General features: G+C 44.1%; 1 protein-coding gene across 1 annotated transcript; it reads right to left on the bottom strand.

The window, feature by feature from the left end:
• Nucleotides 1–1,222: 1,222 nt before the first annotated feature.
• On the bottom strand, nt 1,223–9,887 carry fgf13b (fibroblast growth factor 13b). Its single transcript, XM_079282805.1, has 5 exons — nt 9,127–9,887; nt 8,481–8,591; nt 5,982–6,085; nt 4,677–4,875; nt 1,223–2,233 (listed from the first exon to the last, which is right to left on the bottom strand). The coding sequence occupies exons 1-5, from the start codon at nt 9,320–9,322 to the stop codon at nt 2,094–2,096; spliced, it is 750 nt and encodes a 249-aa protein (XP_079138931.1). The 5' UTR covers nt 9,323–9,887; the 3' UTR covers nt 1,223–2,093.
• Nucleotides 9,888–18,560: the final 8,673 nt, after the last annotated feature.

Here is an 18,560-nt window from a genome sequence, read left to right on the forward strand (position 1 = left end):
AAAGGGATTGAGTTTTGCTCTTAAAATAAATTAGTTGTATCAGATAAAGTCCTGCTGGAGGAAAACACTGCCAATGAACGTAAGTATATGTTTTGTATACTTTGATACTTTACCAGTGTGAACGCATTACATCCTCAAAACCTGGTAGCCTATGGCCTCCTGAAATATAAAAAGGAGAACAGTTATGCTGCATCGATCTGTATGGGTTAACACAATCATACTAGAAACAAAGGGCCAGTTTGCCCAAGTAAAACAAAATAAATCTCTCACTTATCTATTGTTGTACTTATTTTACACAAATTTAAACCATGTCTGTCGTGAATGGAGGTGAATGGAATCTCATTCATGGTGCAAAACTTTAAATTAAAAATAATTAAAAGATCAACATTTCTGTCTAGAATCATTGTCTCGTTATTCTGAATAACTGACAACAGTTTTCTACAGCACATCGAGTTGATTACATCTCTAATATCGATGAATACTCAAAGCATTTTAAACATAACACCATCACAGGTGCAGATGGGTGGCAAAAACATACAACAAAATAAGACAAGACGATAACTTCTTTAAAAAGAGTTTATTTAGTGCATTTCTAGTTTGTCCACAGCAGGAACCAAAATATTAAGTGAATCTGTGCTCCCATTGGTCCAGGTGGTTCTGGCTCTGGTCCAACACCATTGGTCCATTAATGTTGTGGTGCAATACTATTGGTCCAGTAGTGTTCCAACGCCCTCCCATTGGTTCACGAGTGTTCTGGTTTGACACTGTTGGCTCACTAGTGTTCACTTTCGGTCAGGAACACGTAAGACCAGGAAAAAAAAAACGAACCTTCGGCATGCTGCTACTGAGCAGAGGTCCACAAGCTTCCATGCAACAACAAACAAACAGCAAGGGACAACAACAACAAACGGAAAGATAAACAACAGCATCGCTTGTAAGAAGTAAGCATGGAAGCATATATAGTAAACCTTATTTTGACCTGCTAAAGCCCTCGGGAGGTTTGTCTGATATACAACAGATCTTAAAAAGGTACAATCCCATCCCCTCCCTCCCCCCAGATACATGCGTGCACACACACATACACACACACACACACTTGCTTGCCCCCCCCCCCACACACACACACACACACACACACATCACTCCTACTGCAAGCACGGCGTGTATTTGACCACTCACAAACGCAAACAAACACACACACACTTGCTTGCCCACACACACACACACACACACACACACACACACACACACACACACACACATCCCTCCTACTGCAAGTACGGCGTGTATTTGACCACTCACAAACAAACACACACACACACACTTGCTTGCCCACACACACACACACATCCCTCCTACTGCAAGCACGGCGTGTATTTGACCACTCACAAACAAACACACACACACACACTTGCTTGCCCACACACACACACACATCCCTCCTACTGCAAGCACGGCGTGTATTTGACCACTCACAAACAAACACACCTGCATGCAAACAAAGGATCAGTCCTCATAAGTGTACAAGGAATACGTTTGTCATTTAAAAAATATGACTTAACCCCATGAGCTCTGTGTAAACATCGCATATGGTAGAATAGATAAAGACTTCCTTCCTTCCTTCCTTTGTCCCTCACCTAACTTTCTTGCCACTTTCCTTTTCGCTGCAGTAACTTCGTTAATACTTGGACTCTTTGGTTCTCTGTAACAGTCTGTTTATCTGACTATGTGACTGACTGACTCTCTACCGTCGCTCGCCTTCCTCCCATCGCCGTCCCTCGTTCTCTCAGGTTATGATACAGCAGGAAGAGCAGTCAAGGGCAGAGATTCACAGGTCCCGTCCCTCTGCAGACCAGAGCAGCAGAGCCGGACGGCTTGATTGTCCTTGATTTATTTACATCACAGTCAGTCACAGTGGGCTCCGTTAAGTGGAAGAACACATTCCTGTCGTCCGTCATTTTAGTCCTCGCCTCCTCCTACCCCTCACCAGCCGGCTGTGTGGGCATGTCGGCCTGAGATCTGTGTGTGTGTGTGTGTGCGCGTGCGTGTGTCTTCTGTGGGTCTATGTGTGTGTGTGTGTGAGGGGTGGGGGGCTAGGATAAGTCATTGTTGCTGGGCGACTTCCCTCCGCCGTTAAGTAGGGCCGAAGCGCTGCGACTCTTGGTCGGTGTGCCGCTGCCTGACCGTGAGAGTTCTGTCAGGTCGTGGAGGGAGGGCTCCCGATACATGGCCACTGCACACAGACACAGAGACGACAAGAAGCATTCATTAAATGGACATCTAAGACATCGCTCATGTTTGATATGCACGCCTCGTTCAGGCAGTCAGGTACATATAGATCCCCTGCACGTAGAAAACTGAAAGGTTTGCTTTATTGAAAGTTGAATTAATTCTGGTTTTACAATAAGTTCTGACTGAAGTGCCAAAGGGGAATTCATGCAATGCTCAGCTGTAATGCAATGACCCATAGAAATAGAAGTAATGATGATCTCTAGTCTTCAATCATAAACAGTTATTGTTTTTATTACCTTTTTTTCCCAAAACTGCAATATTCTTTCTATTTTTGCCCACATGGACAGTAGAAACAGACTGTAATGCATGAATGACATATTATATTGCTTTTTAGTTGCAAGCGTGTTAGAAAACAGTTGCCTATTTACACACGCAGCAGGTACAGAGCAGCATTAGCATTCATCTGGAGTCGTGTTTGTGTCCAATATTCACTCTCCTTCGTGCTTCGTTTCGCTCTCCACTTACCTCTGAGTGAAATTGCTGGCTCTTTAGCAGAAATGACTTTGCATTTTTTTCACTTAAGGTTCCCTCGTCTCAAAGTCAATGGTTGTTTTTTTTTGAGTGGGTTTTGGATTAGATGCCTGAAATAAGGTCTGTACACACCCCTCTTTTAAGCTTTTACACGTCTTAAAAAAGGGCGTTGCTAAGAAGTGGCTAAATGAGACGACAAAACATAAATCACATGGAACACTCGTCCGCCTTGAGCTTGGTGGTGGTGACGTGAAGTCATGCGACCGTAGTCATTTATATCGAATAACGTGAGCTTTTTACCTCTGCCGATTGCATTTTTGCCTAAGTATCATCAACTTGTGTTCGCCACAGACCTTTTATTTCTGTAATAATCCAAATCCAATGGAAAAATCCCATCGGCTTTTTGTCGAGGGGAACCAGGGCGATGCCAACGTCCTGCAAAAATACGTCACCCCTGCATCCCTGTATGCTCCACTGTGTTCACCAGCTAGACGCCATCTTTGTCTGTCTGCTGTTTGGTGCTGGGCAGGCAGCATGTTCCCTGAGAACAGCTGCCTTTCACACTCGTGGAAGTAGTCATTGTTGATATAAAGCTATTGATGAAAGCTTTATTTTTCTCTCTCATTCTGTTTTTTGTTCTTTGCTCTGTTTCCAAAATGATTTGACACTGGGCATTTCACTGCACCTACATCTCTACATGTGTCTAGAGGGGTTCTGTTGGAAAAAGGCAATGTCACATATTCTGTGCCCTTTATAGATGTCACCTGCCACACTAATCTCTGCTGCCAGTGCAAATATAACCTACATAGTTAATGGTTCCTGCAGCTGCCATGTAGACGCCACAGCTTTTGAATGTTAAATGTCATAAACGGTAATGAGGGATGTGTTTCCCGCTACGTTGCTTGTTGCTTATTTAATCCTAGTTATTTAAAGGTCCCCTCCTGATGTTTTATGGGGCAGATGTTTATTTCTTCCATGAATAACGGTGAATTAATTAAAGTCAATCATTTTAGTTTGGATCAAACCGGAGCTTTATTATCCATCTCAGGGAATGTTTTAATTGCTTCACTCTTGCCGTCAAAGACGGCTGACAGGTCGGCTGATTGGTCAAAGACAAAGCGACTGTGAGGGATTTCTTTTAGATTTGTTTTGTTGCTGGGAATCCATTTATCTTTGTTTAGTTCAGTCAGTTACCGCTAATTTACTGCAACTTCGTTGTCATCGTAGCGCGCAGGTGTTTTTTAATGTGAACGTCGCCTAAGGATGTTTTTTTCATCTCCGGTTATTGCTTTTTTTGTCATGAATATTTAATATTATGGAGATATACTTACTATTTCTACACCAGGTTTTCACATTCTTTAAGACATATAAAATGACCCTTCTTTAAAGAATTCATTTGTCTGATCAATAAACTACTTGGTACTTCTGACAATGACATCTACTCCTTCTGCGTCATTGGGAAATCCCAAATCTATGACGATGCTAATGTGTTTCATTTTAAAAGTTGAACTGTTCGACATAAGATGTCTCCTTTTGTCACTGAAAAGTCCACTCTCTTTATGTATCCTGGAAGCTTCTAGTCTCACTCGTCTGTAAGTTGACTGTTGGACCATGATTGGCTTCCAAACTAGTTGTGGTGTCGCAAAATCCTTCTTGTGTGAACTGAGATTTAAGGGAAGAACAGAGTAACTTTCCCTCATCAGCAGATGAATGTGACAACAGCTTTCTAGTGTCAAACTCTCCTTAATGTTATAGAGAAATTCTATTTAAAACCAAAGTTTTCTGGTGCCTTAAACGTGTTGTTTAAATTTAGAAATATGTATACTTCTGCAGAATAAAAGCCCATTTCAGTTGAACAGGTCTGTTGTTGCTTGCGAGACGTTGTGTGTTTTAGGGCAGCTTGCTTCCTTTACCTTTGAGTGGTTTCGGTATGAAATGTGCGGCGGCCTTGTTCTTCTTGACGTGGTTTCCCTTCATGACTCCTCCCTCCTTGTTGAGTCCGAGGTACCAGGCCCGACCCGAGGCCTGCTGCCGGTACAGCATGGAGGAGTAGGTGACGTAGTAGTTCTCAAACACCGACTCCTTGAACTTACACTCGGGGGTAAAATGTTCCTGAGGGGAAAGCGTGTCAGACATTAGAACAAATCATGAAAGGAAGAAGACAAGTAGGTGATGAAGTAGACGCGGAGAGGTGAGGAATGAGTTTGTCACGGCAACGGCACCAAAACAGATGTTAAATCATTGCCATCAGTGTGTTCATCCGTCAGTTGGTCCGCTGTTTGAATCATTATCTCGGCCGGGCGATAGCCTCCGTGAACAAACTGCACCAACTTAGGAAAGCTGACATTTGCATTTCCTTATTCCTGCATTTCCATAGCAACCGGCTACTCCCTTGAATACCAACCAGCCCACTGAGAGGAAGATGGAGCTCAGGCTGCCGGAGGGAGAGAAAGAGAGCTTTTTCTCTCTGCCACCCGTTAATGCATTTGAAACCAGCTTTGTGTGGTTATGATCTTGTGAAATGGATTCAGTGCAAACATATGTGTGTGTGCTTTGTGTGTATGAATAGTTTGTGTATTTAACATCATGTGAGACGCCAAGCCTCCAGGACTGGACGTGATGGGCCAGATATTGTGGCGGTATAAGTGCGTGTCATTGTTGTCGATTTTTTTTTTTCTGTTCTTGCATTCGCACTGCCCACCATCGAGAGCTAAAGTGAGGCACTTAGAGCACTGCGCTGCAGCCAACACTGCCTTCTGACCGGTGTGAGGAAAGACATGCACAGCGGGGGATGTACGTGTAAATCTCGCTGGGAGGAAAGGCATGAAAACAAATCTCAGGATCTGTGTGTGTGTGTGTGTGTGTGTGTGTGTGAATGGACAAAACGTAATCTTCCTATCAAAGAGTGGCCGCAGGGAGATAAACAAAAGGAGGCTGGTGGATGATCTGAAATCAATCCTGTGAAGCCACGATATCAGTAGATAGAGAAGAGTTTCACACACTGGATTATGAAACCCAGTGGCGGCTGACTCACAAGGCAATGCTGTAGTTAAAGTATTGATGTGATGATGGGATGATAATGAGACAGGTCACACTTAGAGCTGCTGATTCATCACTAACCCTGACCCAAAGAGGAGATTTCAGTCCCCCATGGTCTGTAATGATGATGGTGATGGGTGTGTGTGTGTGTGTGTGTCTGTGAGAGCGTGGTGACCTACAGAGGTGTAGAGAAAGCCTTCGTTGTTCATTGCCAGATAGAGTTTGGTTTGGACGCCCTGGATGGCCACCACACGAAGCCCCACTGGGATCAGGTTGAACACAGCTATGAATGCAAACATTAATCCACACACACACACACACACACACACACACACACACACACACACACACACACACACACACACACACACACACACACACACACACACGACAAACAAACACACACAGAAAACAAACGAGCAGTCACAAAGTGAACACAGGGGGAAACAGAGAGAAAAATCCTCATCAACATGGAAGCATCTGGTCTGACGACGCCTCCATTCTGCCACAGAGAAGCTATTTGACAAGGTCAGTGAGGCGCTAAGGCCGCTGAATTACACGAACGATTTAGCGGCCGGCAATACAATGTGGAAAGGTGTTTGATTATGCAAAAGGCACGTGGCAAGTCAGGGTGTGGAAAACATTTAGCAGTGCAATGAGCAGTTTAAAGCTATTTGTTACTCTTACAAATGAAAATAGTCGTACTGGAGCTACAACTCAGGGTTATTTCCACTCGCAATAATCTGTCGACTGTGTTTCATATCAATGGATTCATCATTTAGCCAATGAAATATCAGAAGATCGTAAATAAATGACCCAATGACACCTTCAATGGCAATCTTTTTATTGAAAATGTAAGCCCCTATGCATTAGCACAGCCAAAGTGATAGAATCAAATATAAAAAGCCCAAGATGTCCGTCGTCACGCAATGTGGAGCTGATAGGGTTCCTCACCCGTCAGTGATGGTGGCATGAAAGCACAGATTGTCTGATCTGATTTAAATGTATCTCCAAGCATGTCAGATGAACAGACAAAGAATCGACTTCGGTAACAAATGAGTATAGATTTAATAATCATATTACACACTTTGGGTGATATTGTTTGTTTCATATTATTTGTTGTTGTTTTCTCCGTTTGTGCGCAATCGGGCACAAGCACAGCGTGTTTTATGTTTCCACAGTAAAAGCTGTGCAGCAGGGAACATAATTATCCCGGGACGTTTGATGAGCCAGGCCCTCGTATAATTACACTCATTTAGCCAAACCATGTTCTTTATAATGACTGCGGTTATATGGAGACGTGGATTACATGGATTACCCATTGAAACCCGGTCACGGTCGCCTGATTTCACGCGGGTGGGCATTTACTTGATGTGTCCACCTTGTAATCATCTAATTAAAGAACATGCCTCCTCTGTAGCCGTGTCGCTCTCTCGCTCTCTCTTTCTTGTACACACAATAGTTGGTGGCCCGGGAAGTACAGCAGAGATTAATGCAGGATGCTGGCAACACCGACTGTGCACGAGGAGGAGAGGGATCACCGTCTCAACCACAACAGCAGAATTCAATTAGCCGTAGCAATCACACATTGTAGCAATCACACATTGTAGCCCGTGTGTGTGTGTGTGTGTCTGTCTGTATTTAAGTGAGAAAGAGAAAGTGTGTTCTATGGATCTCTTCAAGTATCTTTTGCAATGTGCATCCTGTGGATATTTAATCTATTTCTTTAACCAGGTAACATTTAACACAGATCGATTGCCGGGATACCATCTGACAGTTGGAGGATAAAGCAGCCACCAGTTTCCCAATTAAATGAACACCTGACATGTTGCTGAGTGACTGTCTGAGATAAATTCACACATCGGACCGATTTCCACAGAATGGAGTTCATCATTAAATTGGATTTGGACTGGTTTTGGATGATAACACTAAAGTGGGTATATGGGAATTCAACTCAACCAGACCTTGCTTGATATGGAACCTTCGAAATGTTGCATTTATGTATTAATATTGAAGCTTGAGATAAAAAGAAAGCATGGTTTCAGTTTCTACTGGAAGTTATTATGTCATTTTATCTTCCTTTACTTTTGTATGTACAGCAAATGGAGGTTTTAACACTACGTTTGATTCAGCCTGTTATTTCTCTACACCAGCATAGGAAAGCAGTAAACAGGCATTTGTATGTGCCAGCGTTGGTGTAACACACATTTGTTTTTCCATTCTTGGTAACTGAAGTTATCTGAAGCAGATTACAAAGCTGAAACGATGAGTTGATTCATCAATTAGTCGAATGAATGCAATAATCACAATAATTATATTAGTTTGTCATTTTCCCAAGACAAAATATCAAACATTTGCTGGTTTTCGTTTCTAAAATGTGATGATTTATTGCTTTTATTTGTGATATGTGATATCGAATGGAATCGATTTGGGTTTTAAGACAATTTTAAGCATTTTGAAGATGTTGCCTTGGCCTCTGGGAAATTATGATCCCCATTTTTGATTTTCTTCTGACCAAACGCCAAAACAATGCATCAATTAGTGGAAAGTTATCAGATGAATCCTCAATGAAAAGACTGGTTGCATAGATTTTTTTTAAATAGAAAGCAAATTAAGAATCATTTAAAAAGTGGACGTCTACTCTTTTCTGCAAGTCCAAAGGCCAGAGTTGGACTCACCATAAGTGCTGTCTTCGTCCTTGGTTCCATCAATGGTGCCGTCAGGCTGCATCTGCAGCTGGAAGCCCTGGCTACTGGAAAGCCTGGTCACAATGCCCTTTAACTGGGGCTCTGAGAGGAGCAGAGCAGAGGAGACACATGAACTGCATCAAACTGTCATTTGATCAAATGGATCAAATCCAGCAATCGCCAAGAAGCTGGAAGTATCAGGAGGAGAATTAGCTGATTCCAATCAGTGGGCTTTGAGGGCCCAATGTCGATCCCTGACCCCTGTGCAATGTGGCGCACACACAAATCCCCCAAAAATGTTGACCGCTCCAACGTGATAACAGGAGTAGCTCAAGCGCTGCCTAAAGTGGGATCCTGTTTAAATGAGCTCTCCGTCAGCTATCGCAGAGAGGCACGCTGCTGCTACAACACTTTGCTGCGGGACAACACAAAGTTGTTCACGTGATGTTTGTGGTGTCACGCAACAGGACTGATCCCTGAACCAGGAGGACGTGATGATTGATGAAGTGATGAAGGACCAGCCTCAGTGATGAGAGAAAATGGTGTTGATGATGGTAATGATGATGATGCTGGTGAAGATGGTTGAGGTGGTGATGGTGGTGCAGCTCGTGGCTTCCCCACTCCCCCCCCCTCAGACCTGGTGGTCGCTTTTTCTTCCGTTTCTTCCTCGATCCAAACAATTTGACACGCGAGAACACGTTCAGCTTGCTCGGCTTTTCGTTTGTGCCTTTGCTGTTGATCGGGCTGCCGGTGCCGCGGCAAGCATTCGCCTTCTCCCGTGCCTGCCGCTTCTGGCGGATCAGGGAGCTCGCGATAGCCGCTGCCCGGGACATGTTCCTCCGGTAGAGTGAAACAAGGCTGCGCGTCCCGGTTGGGAAGAATGGGGGGAGGCGAATAAGGAGGTGGGGGTGTGTTGGGTGCGGGGAGGTTGGCTACACCAACCACGGCTCAGTTCGCTTCACGAACCGGCCGCTGCAGTCTCGTGACTTAAATAAGTGTCCGGAATCCTCCATCGGTGCGTCCGGGCGCTTCATGGTCAACAATTCCAATAATCTGCCAGTGAGCAGTAATGACGCCGCCTCACGTCCCCCGATGGGTCCGAGTGGCAAAATCCGTCTTGATTTCACCCCCCCACACACACACACACCTCAGGTGTCCCGAGAGAGCGTGGAGGAGGAAGAGGGGGTGCGTAAGGGATCCAGTCCGGGTCCAAGTGGCGAATCAACAGCTTATAAACTGGTGCGAACAACACCGGGGGTTAATGTTAAAGGATCACTGCTGCTGCTCTGCACCGCTCCCCGGCGACGCTCCGCTCCTCGACGCTGTCCGTGACAGAAATGCAGCAACCGGAATGTTTGTCAATGAAACGGCTCGGAGAGAAAGGGATCGAGACGCATGCTGCCGTGCCGTTCATGAAGCTGCTGCAGCCCTGCCCACCCCGAGGAACGGGGAAGGGGGGGGGGGGGGTGGTGGGGTGCACGTGTACGTGTTCTATGTGTGCGTGTGTCCGGTGGGGGGGGGGTCGGAAGGGTGTGATGAGGGGCGTTTGGGCCGCTCCTCATAGGGCACCTGTAGCCCTGAACCCCACGTGGCATGATATTTACATGTTACCCTGAATCCTGGTGTGTGTGTGTGGGGGTGGGTGGGGGGGAGATAGATGGAGAGGGAGCCGAGTGGGGAATGTAATAAAGGAGGAGGAGTGAGAACAAATAAACAGTGAAATGAAAGGGAGAGAGCAGACAGGCAGGTGAATTAATGGGAGGAGGACTAATGGAAAAGGGGGGCAAGGGAGAAAATTAGAAATTGAGTTGTGAGAGAGAGAGCGAGAGAGAGCGCGAGAGAGGGAGAAGCTTGTACACACCCTATAAATAGATTGTGAAAATAGACAGATGAATGAAGGAGAGGAGGAATTATGAAAAGAAGCAAAGGGACTGAGAGAGATGTACAATATTGAGTGTGTGAGGCTGGAGGAAGAGGAAAGGAGATGCATGAAGAATTAGAGTTCAATATGAGGAGGAAAGACAAGAGAAATGCAAGTGAAGGGACAATAATGGAAGGTTGAGAGAGACCTGGTGAGTGAGTGTGTGTGTCTGTGAGACAGAGAGGGAAAGTGGGAAGAGGAGGGGCTCTCATCTTATTTTGGTGCAGAGGTTCACCACTGCTGAAAGGCTGCAGCGTGCAAGAAGGAGGCGAGTAACGAAGACAGCTCTTCATTTCGGATGAGCCGTGTCTTTCTTCTTCTTCTCCTAAGTCCCATTTGCATTCGCACCAGAGCGGACGCACACACATGCACAGCAGCAAAACGGCCAAATCATGCACTTCCTGAGAAAACAGATACTGTCAGAGGCAGATACACTCGCAGTGGCAACTGCCAACTCCCAACGGCTCTTGAGGGAGACGGGGTTGCGGACAAAGAGCCGACTGACTCGCAGTGGAGGTCGACCTGTGGCACCCGGAGCTGAGCAGCAGGCAGAGCCAATGCATGCTGGAAAATCGATGGCTGGAAAGCAAGAGGATGTGATGAGCAGTAAATTACATGACTGAAGTGGACATCTCAGTAGCCCACAGTGAGAATAAGCCTGTGTCTGGAGGAGAAAGTGATGGACTGTGGATAGAAACTGGGGTCAGGACTTGGTCACTGAAGTGGAGCCTCTATAGCCTGTCCTTGACTGAAGGAGTTAAACATACACCCGTTGCCTTCTGGTTAGGTAAGACCCTTGTAAATGTACGATTCAATATAGTTTAGGTGTTTATCACACAGCTCAACCCATTCCCTGAGAGAGACGGCGCTTTCAGCCAAAAGATTTCATAAGCAGTCTGCGATGTCATCAAAAACATCAGAATTTGAAAGCAAACATGTACAACCACTGTAATGAAGTGACTGAAAGCGAAGCCTTCATCTTTCATGTATGAGCTCCTTGCTTTTAAAAACCACATCATTTGCCCCTAAAAGCAAAAGCAGCAAAGATCAGAGGTAACACAATGTGACAATACAAGCTGCAGGGTGAACAAACCAGAAACAAGATGCCTCCGAAGAACATCATCACGACAGTTTATCAGGCTTTAGCCTTAAATCAGCACAATAACAAAATGTTACAGAAAGTACGTGAATCAATAAGCAAATCAGTGGAAACTAATTTGCAACCAAATAACACAGGAAATAATTACTAATTGATTTGTTCTCAGGATCAGAAAATATCCCAGTAGCATAAATAAATGGCTGCAAATAAATAGCATAGATTCATTAAGCTTTATATAGACTGTTGCATTTACACAATCAAATGAAGATCAGGGATCTGAACGATACATTTGAGCTGATCTTTGGTTGGAGCTCTGTAGCCTACAGCAGTAGATTTTGACAAAAAGAGGTTGGAGAAGAGGGAGTTAATCCCAACAGAGAAAACTACACAGCAAACATCCAGAGAGAGAGTGTGTGATTCTCTGCCAGTTAGAGTACGATCAGAAACCCAGCAGCATGCGGCAGTATTCATAATGAAGATAAACACTTTGAGGCCTTTAAGGTCGACAAAGACAGCAGTGAACAGTGTACAACGTACTTCTGTATCTGTTGAATATCTCTGAAATTGACGCGCTTTCCTTTTACCTGAATCATTTTTGGGACGTTTGATGTGAGTTTTGCTTGATTTGATTTCGGTAGAGTAGACGATGAGAGAAGCCGCCCTGCAGGCTGACATGGATTTTGACAGTAACAGGATTTGTGCTAGGAGCCGAGACTTTTGATTCAGGGTCTCTGATTTGTTTTTTCCAGCATTCCCCAACTGACACTTCCGTCAAGTTTTGTGATATTTTAAAAGTTGGAGTTGTGAAATCTGCCTCGTGAGCGTGGAGGACACCGATAGGCCGACAAGTGCAGGATCTCAATTTCTGAAATGCTTTGAAATCGTTCTCAAGGATGTAAAGGATACTTAAGAATAATACTAAGAGCCTAAATCACAAGGCCATACATTATGAATGGATGACATGAGGCTAATCAAACGGTCCAGCAGTCCCTCTGAGTAGGGCGCGCCTGGTGCTGCTTTCAGCACCACGGACAGCGCTTCAAGTTTTAACTGAGTTAAAATCGCACGTCTTACTTACGTTATACCAAAAATGATCGACTTATTTCAAACACAACTTTATAAAATACAACATTTAATATTTTGAGAACAAGTTAAGAATGAAAACGACCTGTTTAAGTATCATCAACAAAAGCACAGAGTCAGCATTTCAGAAAAGTCCCTTCGGAGACTTCCGTTGACCTCAACTCAACCATATGTTTATCCCTTTTCCCCTATAAAAGTATATTCCCAAATGGCCGAGTTATGCGCCTTCTTTCGTAGCAGGATAGCTCGGCCAGGTTCAAATCTCGTTATTCCAAATTGCCCCCCCCCCCCCCCCCCCCCCGGTCCTACCTGAGGTCGATCGGCGGAGAGGAAAACTCATGCTGCGCCCGTGGAGCTCCGGAGCCTTGTGCTCATGGCTTTTCGCACTTCCTGTTGTGCGCTGCTCCACGAAAGGAGGAGGAATTACCGAAGTTCAAGCCAGAGAATTCTCCACGGCATTGGATCCATTAAGGCCGTGCGCATGGCGTTGACGGGAGATCATTACAGAACATTAGAGGCCATTAAGCCGTTGGAACCGGTCATCAATGATTCATCTCAAGGCCCCGCTGATCTGGCACAATAAGAGAGGGAGGCAGCCAGCAGGCCGTTCCCAAATCTAAGACTCTATCGAGGAAGTGTACGTGTAGGTATGTGTGTGTGTGTGTGTGTGTGTGTGTGTGTGTGTGTGTGTGCGTGCGTGTGTGTGTGTGTGTGTGTGTGTGTGTGTGTGAACCTCTCAGTAGCCTCTAACTTTAACCAGGTAGCCTACACTCCCTAAGGCTAATACTATTTACCAAATAAAACTAATCATAACAGCCATGTATTTCACCTTACTGGATAAGTTTTTACTTTTTAATTAAGACTGCTGTCTGTGTCACTGTGTTCTATAATGTCAGCTGTGAAACTCAGTTTAGCACTGCAATTTAGGAGTAGTTTGAATTTGAATACTCCATTGAGTGTGATATAGCTTCAATGAAGAGCTTGATAAGATGGTACAGATAATATAAGATGCTTTCATGTTGAAATACTGTGATTAAATAACCTTAAAACTCCTTAAGGGGACACAAAGGGGTAAACATGCATGTTAAGGCTCTAATCACAAACAAATACACGTTTAAATCCAAGGATTGTTTTTTTTTAAATAGACAAACTTGCACAGCATGCACTCAAATACACAGAAATACACGCACCTAAAGGCGTTGTACTGTATCTCTCAGTGGGTCTGTGGGCTACCCTCAATGAATGCACACCCTCATAGCACATTCCTGTATGTAACCACACTCGGAGCAATGCCGCCAGTCCAGGATTACACACAGAGTCTACACGGCCACCCATAACTCTGCATTATCAGCCCATTACATTGTTGTGCTGTTACAGTGCTTCCTGTGAACACAACAGCATCCACGTTGCTGAGATGATATACAAAGCATCACAGATCGCAGAGTGTCCGCTGCTGCGTATATGCTGCAGCACAGGAGCCTATAAAAGCCATTGAAGGCAGTAAAGCAGGATGTTGCTGAGAAATATGCACACTCAGCAACTTGGAAAAGTCTTAGTAGAAAAAGAAACATCCAAGTTATCTGAGAAAAAACATCTGTGAAGGTAATGCGCTTTTCATGCAGATAATCCAAATCTCTTAATACAATTCACTATGCTGTGGCCTCCTGTGGTGAGGCAATAACTCCGTTGGATCAAGCAGAGGGATATTCTGGGTCACTGTGGGCCTGTGGTCAGATTTTGTTTCCTTGAGTTGTCTCAAATGAACGGAAATACCATTCTAGCTTTTGAACACACACACCACGTCTCCCAAAATAGCTTTGTAGCCTTGGCCTGAAATACAAAACCACAAAGATGCCATCAGGAACGTTTAGGCAAAGGTTCCGAAGCCAACAGCCTGGGCAGGGAGCCAGCATCCAATCACTGGAGTCTAGTCACAAAAGCCTCAATGGAGTTCCCCTTAGGATTTGGGAGAGCATTAGCTGTCTTTAATGATTCACATTATCAGCCACTAGATGGCGCCATATGATCAGATAACAGAAAAAGGGAGGTTGTGGAATTGTGTGCCTGTGTGTGTGTGTGTGTGTGTGTGTGTGTGTGTGTGTGTGTGTGTGTGTGTGTGTGTGTGTGTGTGTGTGTGTGTGTGTGTGTGTAAAAGGGGGGGAGCCCCAGAATAAAATCTGTTTATCTTCCTTACTCTCATGTGCATCACACAGTCTGCAACCCTTGATATCTGAATGTATTGGTGCTGTCTCATTAAAGGGCCTGATCGCTGCCACACTACTGTGACGACTATCTCTTCTCTTAATATTAATAACGCGCTTGTTTCACTGCCACACATACATATTTGATATTGTAGTAATGAGCAAGAATAGAGAAGATGATGGGCATTTTAAAAAGTTGATCAGGCTTCGGCTGACTAATGGCCAACTATGGAGAACACATTTTGTTGCATTGGGAGCTTCATCACGTCACATTTCTATTATTATCCACACTTTTCAAATTGCCAGCCCCAGTTTATGACGGCCCCTCACCTACCGTAGCATACGGCAGCACAAATGGTGGCGCCTCGACTAAGGGATAACATAGATGCCATTAAATGCTCTACTGTTTTCATGACATCACACATTGTACTCCCAAATTATAGCACAATAGCCACAAAGAGCCATTTTGCTCTCCTCGTGATTAAGAAATCAACCAATGAAACTACTTTCGAGGCGATAAAGTTAATTGTGGGCATGAAGGTGATCTGGATTTGTTGGTGCATAGATCCAGAAAGTTGTCCCTGCTGTAATGATATCATGGCAAAAATAGAATTTTAAAAACAAAACTAAGTCATGATTGTGATATGATTAACCATGTAAGAATTAAAAGCAAATCTACAGTTAAACAGCCTCATTAGTGGCTCTCTGAGGCTGCTTTATAGCAACAATAGTGCTTCGAGCTAAATGCAAAGATCAGCATTCTAGCTCACAAGTGCAATTGTAACATGCTGAGGTTTAGCAGGTATGGCGTTGAGCATCAACATCTTTCTCTAGTTTGCTAAAAATTTGCGAATAAGCACGAAACACAAAGAACAGCTGAGGCTGATGAGGATGCCATTGGTTGAATTGGTCATAAACAAAAGTAACCAAAAACAAATTGAAACTTTGACCCCATGATGCTGTCGGGGTATCACCAAAGCTGGTACATTACAAGTATTGTTCTCGTTATGTGCTCGTAGTGCATTATTTCTAGACGACGTGCAGACATCACTACATACATCACAGTCAGGTGTGGTTCAGTGATGGGCCTTAATTGCAGTGCAATGTTGACCTCCGCTGCCATATTGCTGGGTCACAATCTGGGTTAATTAACAATAGTGTCTCTATGAATCCTCTCATGCTGCCTATTTGGGAGTCCACACACACACACACACACACACACACACACACACACACACACACACGCACATCTAGTTTAATCCACATTTCTAAGCCTAATCTCTTTAAGAACAAGATGTTAATGAGTTCTTGTTCTACCCAAACTTAATCCTTAACGCCACTATTATTATACAAAGAACAGTACAAGGTGACATATAATGCTGCATGTCCGTCCACCCGAGGTGGAGTGGGTTATTGATGAAGATATTTTAGGGGAAAAGTACATCGGACATGACGTGTTTCTGTGATGAGAGTGAACATTGCTGCTGTCTTTTGACTCTGTTACGTTGTGCTGCTTACTGTTCATGTGCTGTGATGCATGAAACGCACTAGCGCTTCATCAAACACTTTACTTAAGATGTTCAGTTGTATTGAGGCTGCTATGGTATGTGGTGAAGTAGTACTGGGTAGCATTCGACTGGAAGGTCTCATATTTGGTTCCACAACGTTTAGTGTCACACGGGCAGAATCTATTATCGGACTGTCGTATTGGAATCCATTCCAGTGTGCAGAGGTTATCGTGGTGCTGGTCTCTCAGTGGATAAATCATCTTTTAAAGCACCCTTCCTACTTATTGGCTTGCTTTTGTCGCTTTTTTTCTTTTTATTGGTGTGTTAAAGCTACCATAAATAAGGTGTATCACTATTCTGTCAGCCGTGGTTCGTTTCAGTTCAACACTCTGTTGCTATAGCAACCCCTAATGGCACAGTATAGCGGATGGAGTTTAACTGACATTGTTACATCGCGCCTTTTCTCAGGTCTGCGACCTAACTTAGTATTTTACGATCTTTTCCTAAACCTAAGAAGTTTTGTTGCCTAAACCTGTTTTTTGTCTGTAAAAACTGAAGTTTATTTTGAAAATACCTTATTGATTTAACGAGCGGTAATTCACACGTGTTGCTGGCTTTAGGAGAACGCATATGAGGATAAGATGTTTGAAGTGCAGGAATGGGCTTATTGTGGCCCCTTGTGGCTTTTAGGGGAAAAGCGTCCACTGCAGCTCTCACCACCCGTCAAGGACCAGTGGATGTTCTCCTCCCTCCGGGCTCAGTTGGCATTAAAGAGCTCATTAGAAAACCGCAATTAAAGTATTTTCAGACCAAACGCAAATCATTTGTGTGAATAAGTTGCACATCGATTTCAGTGCAGATTTTTTCTTTTACCTGCGGCTGTTTGGATTTCTACCAAATTCAGATGCCGATAAAAAAAAGCTGACCAATAACATGACCACGTGATCAATAGATTTTCTCTGAACTTAATGTCACAATTATGTTCTCACACGTCACACAACAATATGCATTGCATGTCAATTGACTGATCAATGTGGTCTCACAAAATAGCATCATTTCATTTTCAAGGTTTTCACATTTTTCAGTCAAGACCAAATGCTGACTTCAAACTTTATTGTAAGTGTGTTTAGCTTGCATGCACTGTGGACCTACTCACAACGTGAGGGCAGGAGACATGAATAAAGCAACCTCCACTTGAGATTATTGGAAAGACAGAAACATCAATTAGGATTTTAGATGTTTGATAAAAGCATATAAATATTGTTTATAGAATAATAGAGAATATTCTTAATAGCCTAATTGATTGATTGGGCGTCTAGGCTACATTATGACGAAAATCCCTGCACGCTCCATCTTCCTGCTTTCTCTTTTTTTGTGAATGAGCGGGTCTCGTGCATCGGTTACACGGGCAACTCCCTTTTTATGTCTCCATGGCAATGATAGTACCATTTGGCCATTGTGGTGAATCGCGCGTGTATTGTGTATTGCTGTCCAGAGGGGAGGAAATTAATCATTGTGCGCACTGCTGAAATTACATCTGAGACCCAACAACCCTTTTAGTGGGGAATAGCCGATGTCAGCGATTTTATAATATATGCATGCTGTTTCATCTTGAGCACCATGGTTTATTGTCTCCTCCTCTTTTTGCAAGAAAGCAGAAAGCGAAAACAATTTTCAATGTGCTTACATCAACATCATTTATAAACACAATTCGATTTTCTGGAGATTTTTTTAAAGCCTTTTGAAACATGTGTCCAACGACATTTCTTGTCCCTCTTATGTTTTCTGGTTTGTGTGGACAATGGGAATAAGTAGCCAGTTTGCTGATCTCAGCACCATCACAAAACCAGATATTCCCTCTTTTGTCCCCACAATAAAGAAAGAAAAAAACCGCCCATGATCTCATCCCTGATCCTGACTATCAGGGATGAGGGTTCATCATCACTCACCTTTGGAGGCATGGTCTTTATCCTCTTTGCTTTTCGTTTTTCCGCTCATGGAGAACCGCTGCCGCTGCTGCTGGTTCTTCAATCAAACTTCAGGTGAGAGATGCGAGGTCGCGGGTTTTTACTTTTTCATCCTCGTCAGATTTCTTTCCACACACACACACACGCGCACACACACACACGCCGTTGACAGTCCAACTCTCACTGCTCCTCTCTGCTTCTCTCTCTCTCGCTCGTCAGCCCGACTCTGTTTGAGGACCCGCCGCGTCTTTACAAGCCACCAAACACCAGCAGGAGCGCTACCAAACGTGCG

Source organism: Melanostigma gelatinosum (assembly GCF_949748355.1).
Source record: "Melanostigma gelatinosum genome assembly, chromosome: 14".
NCBI lineage: Eukaryota > Metazoa > Chordata > Actinopteri > Perciformes > Zoarcidae > Melanostigma > Melanostigma gelatinosum.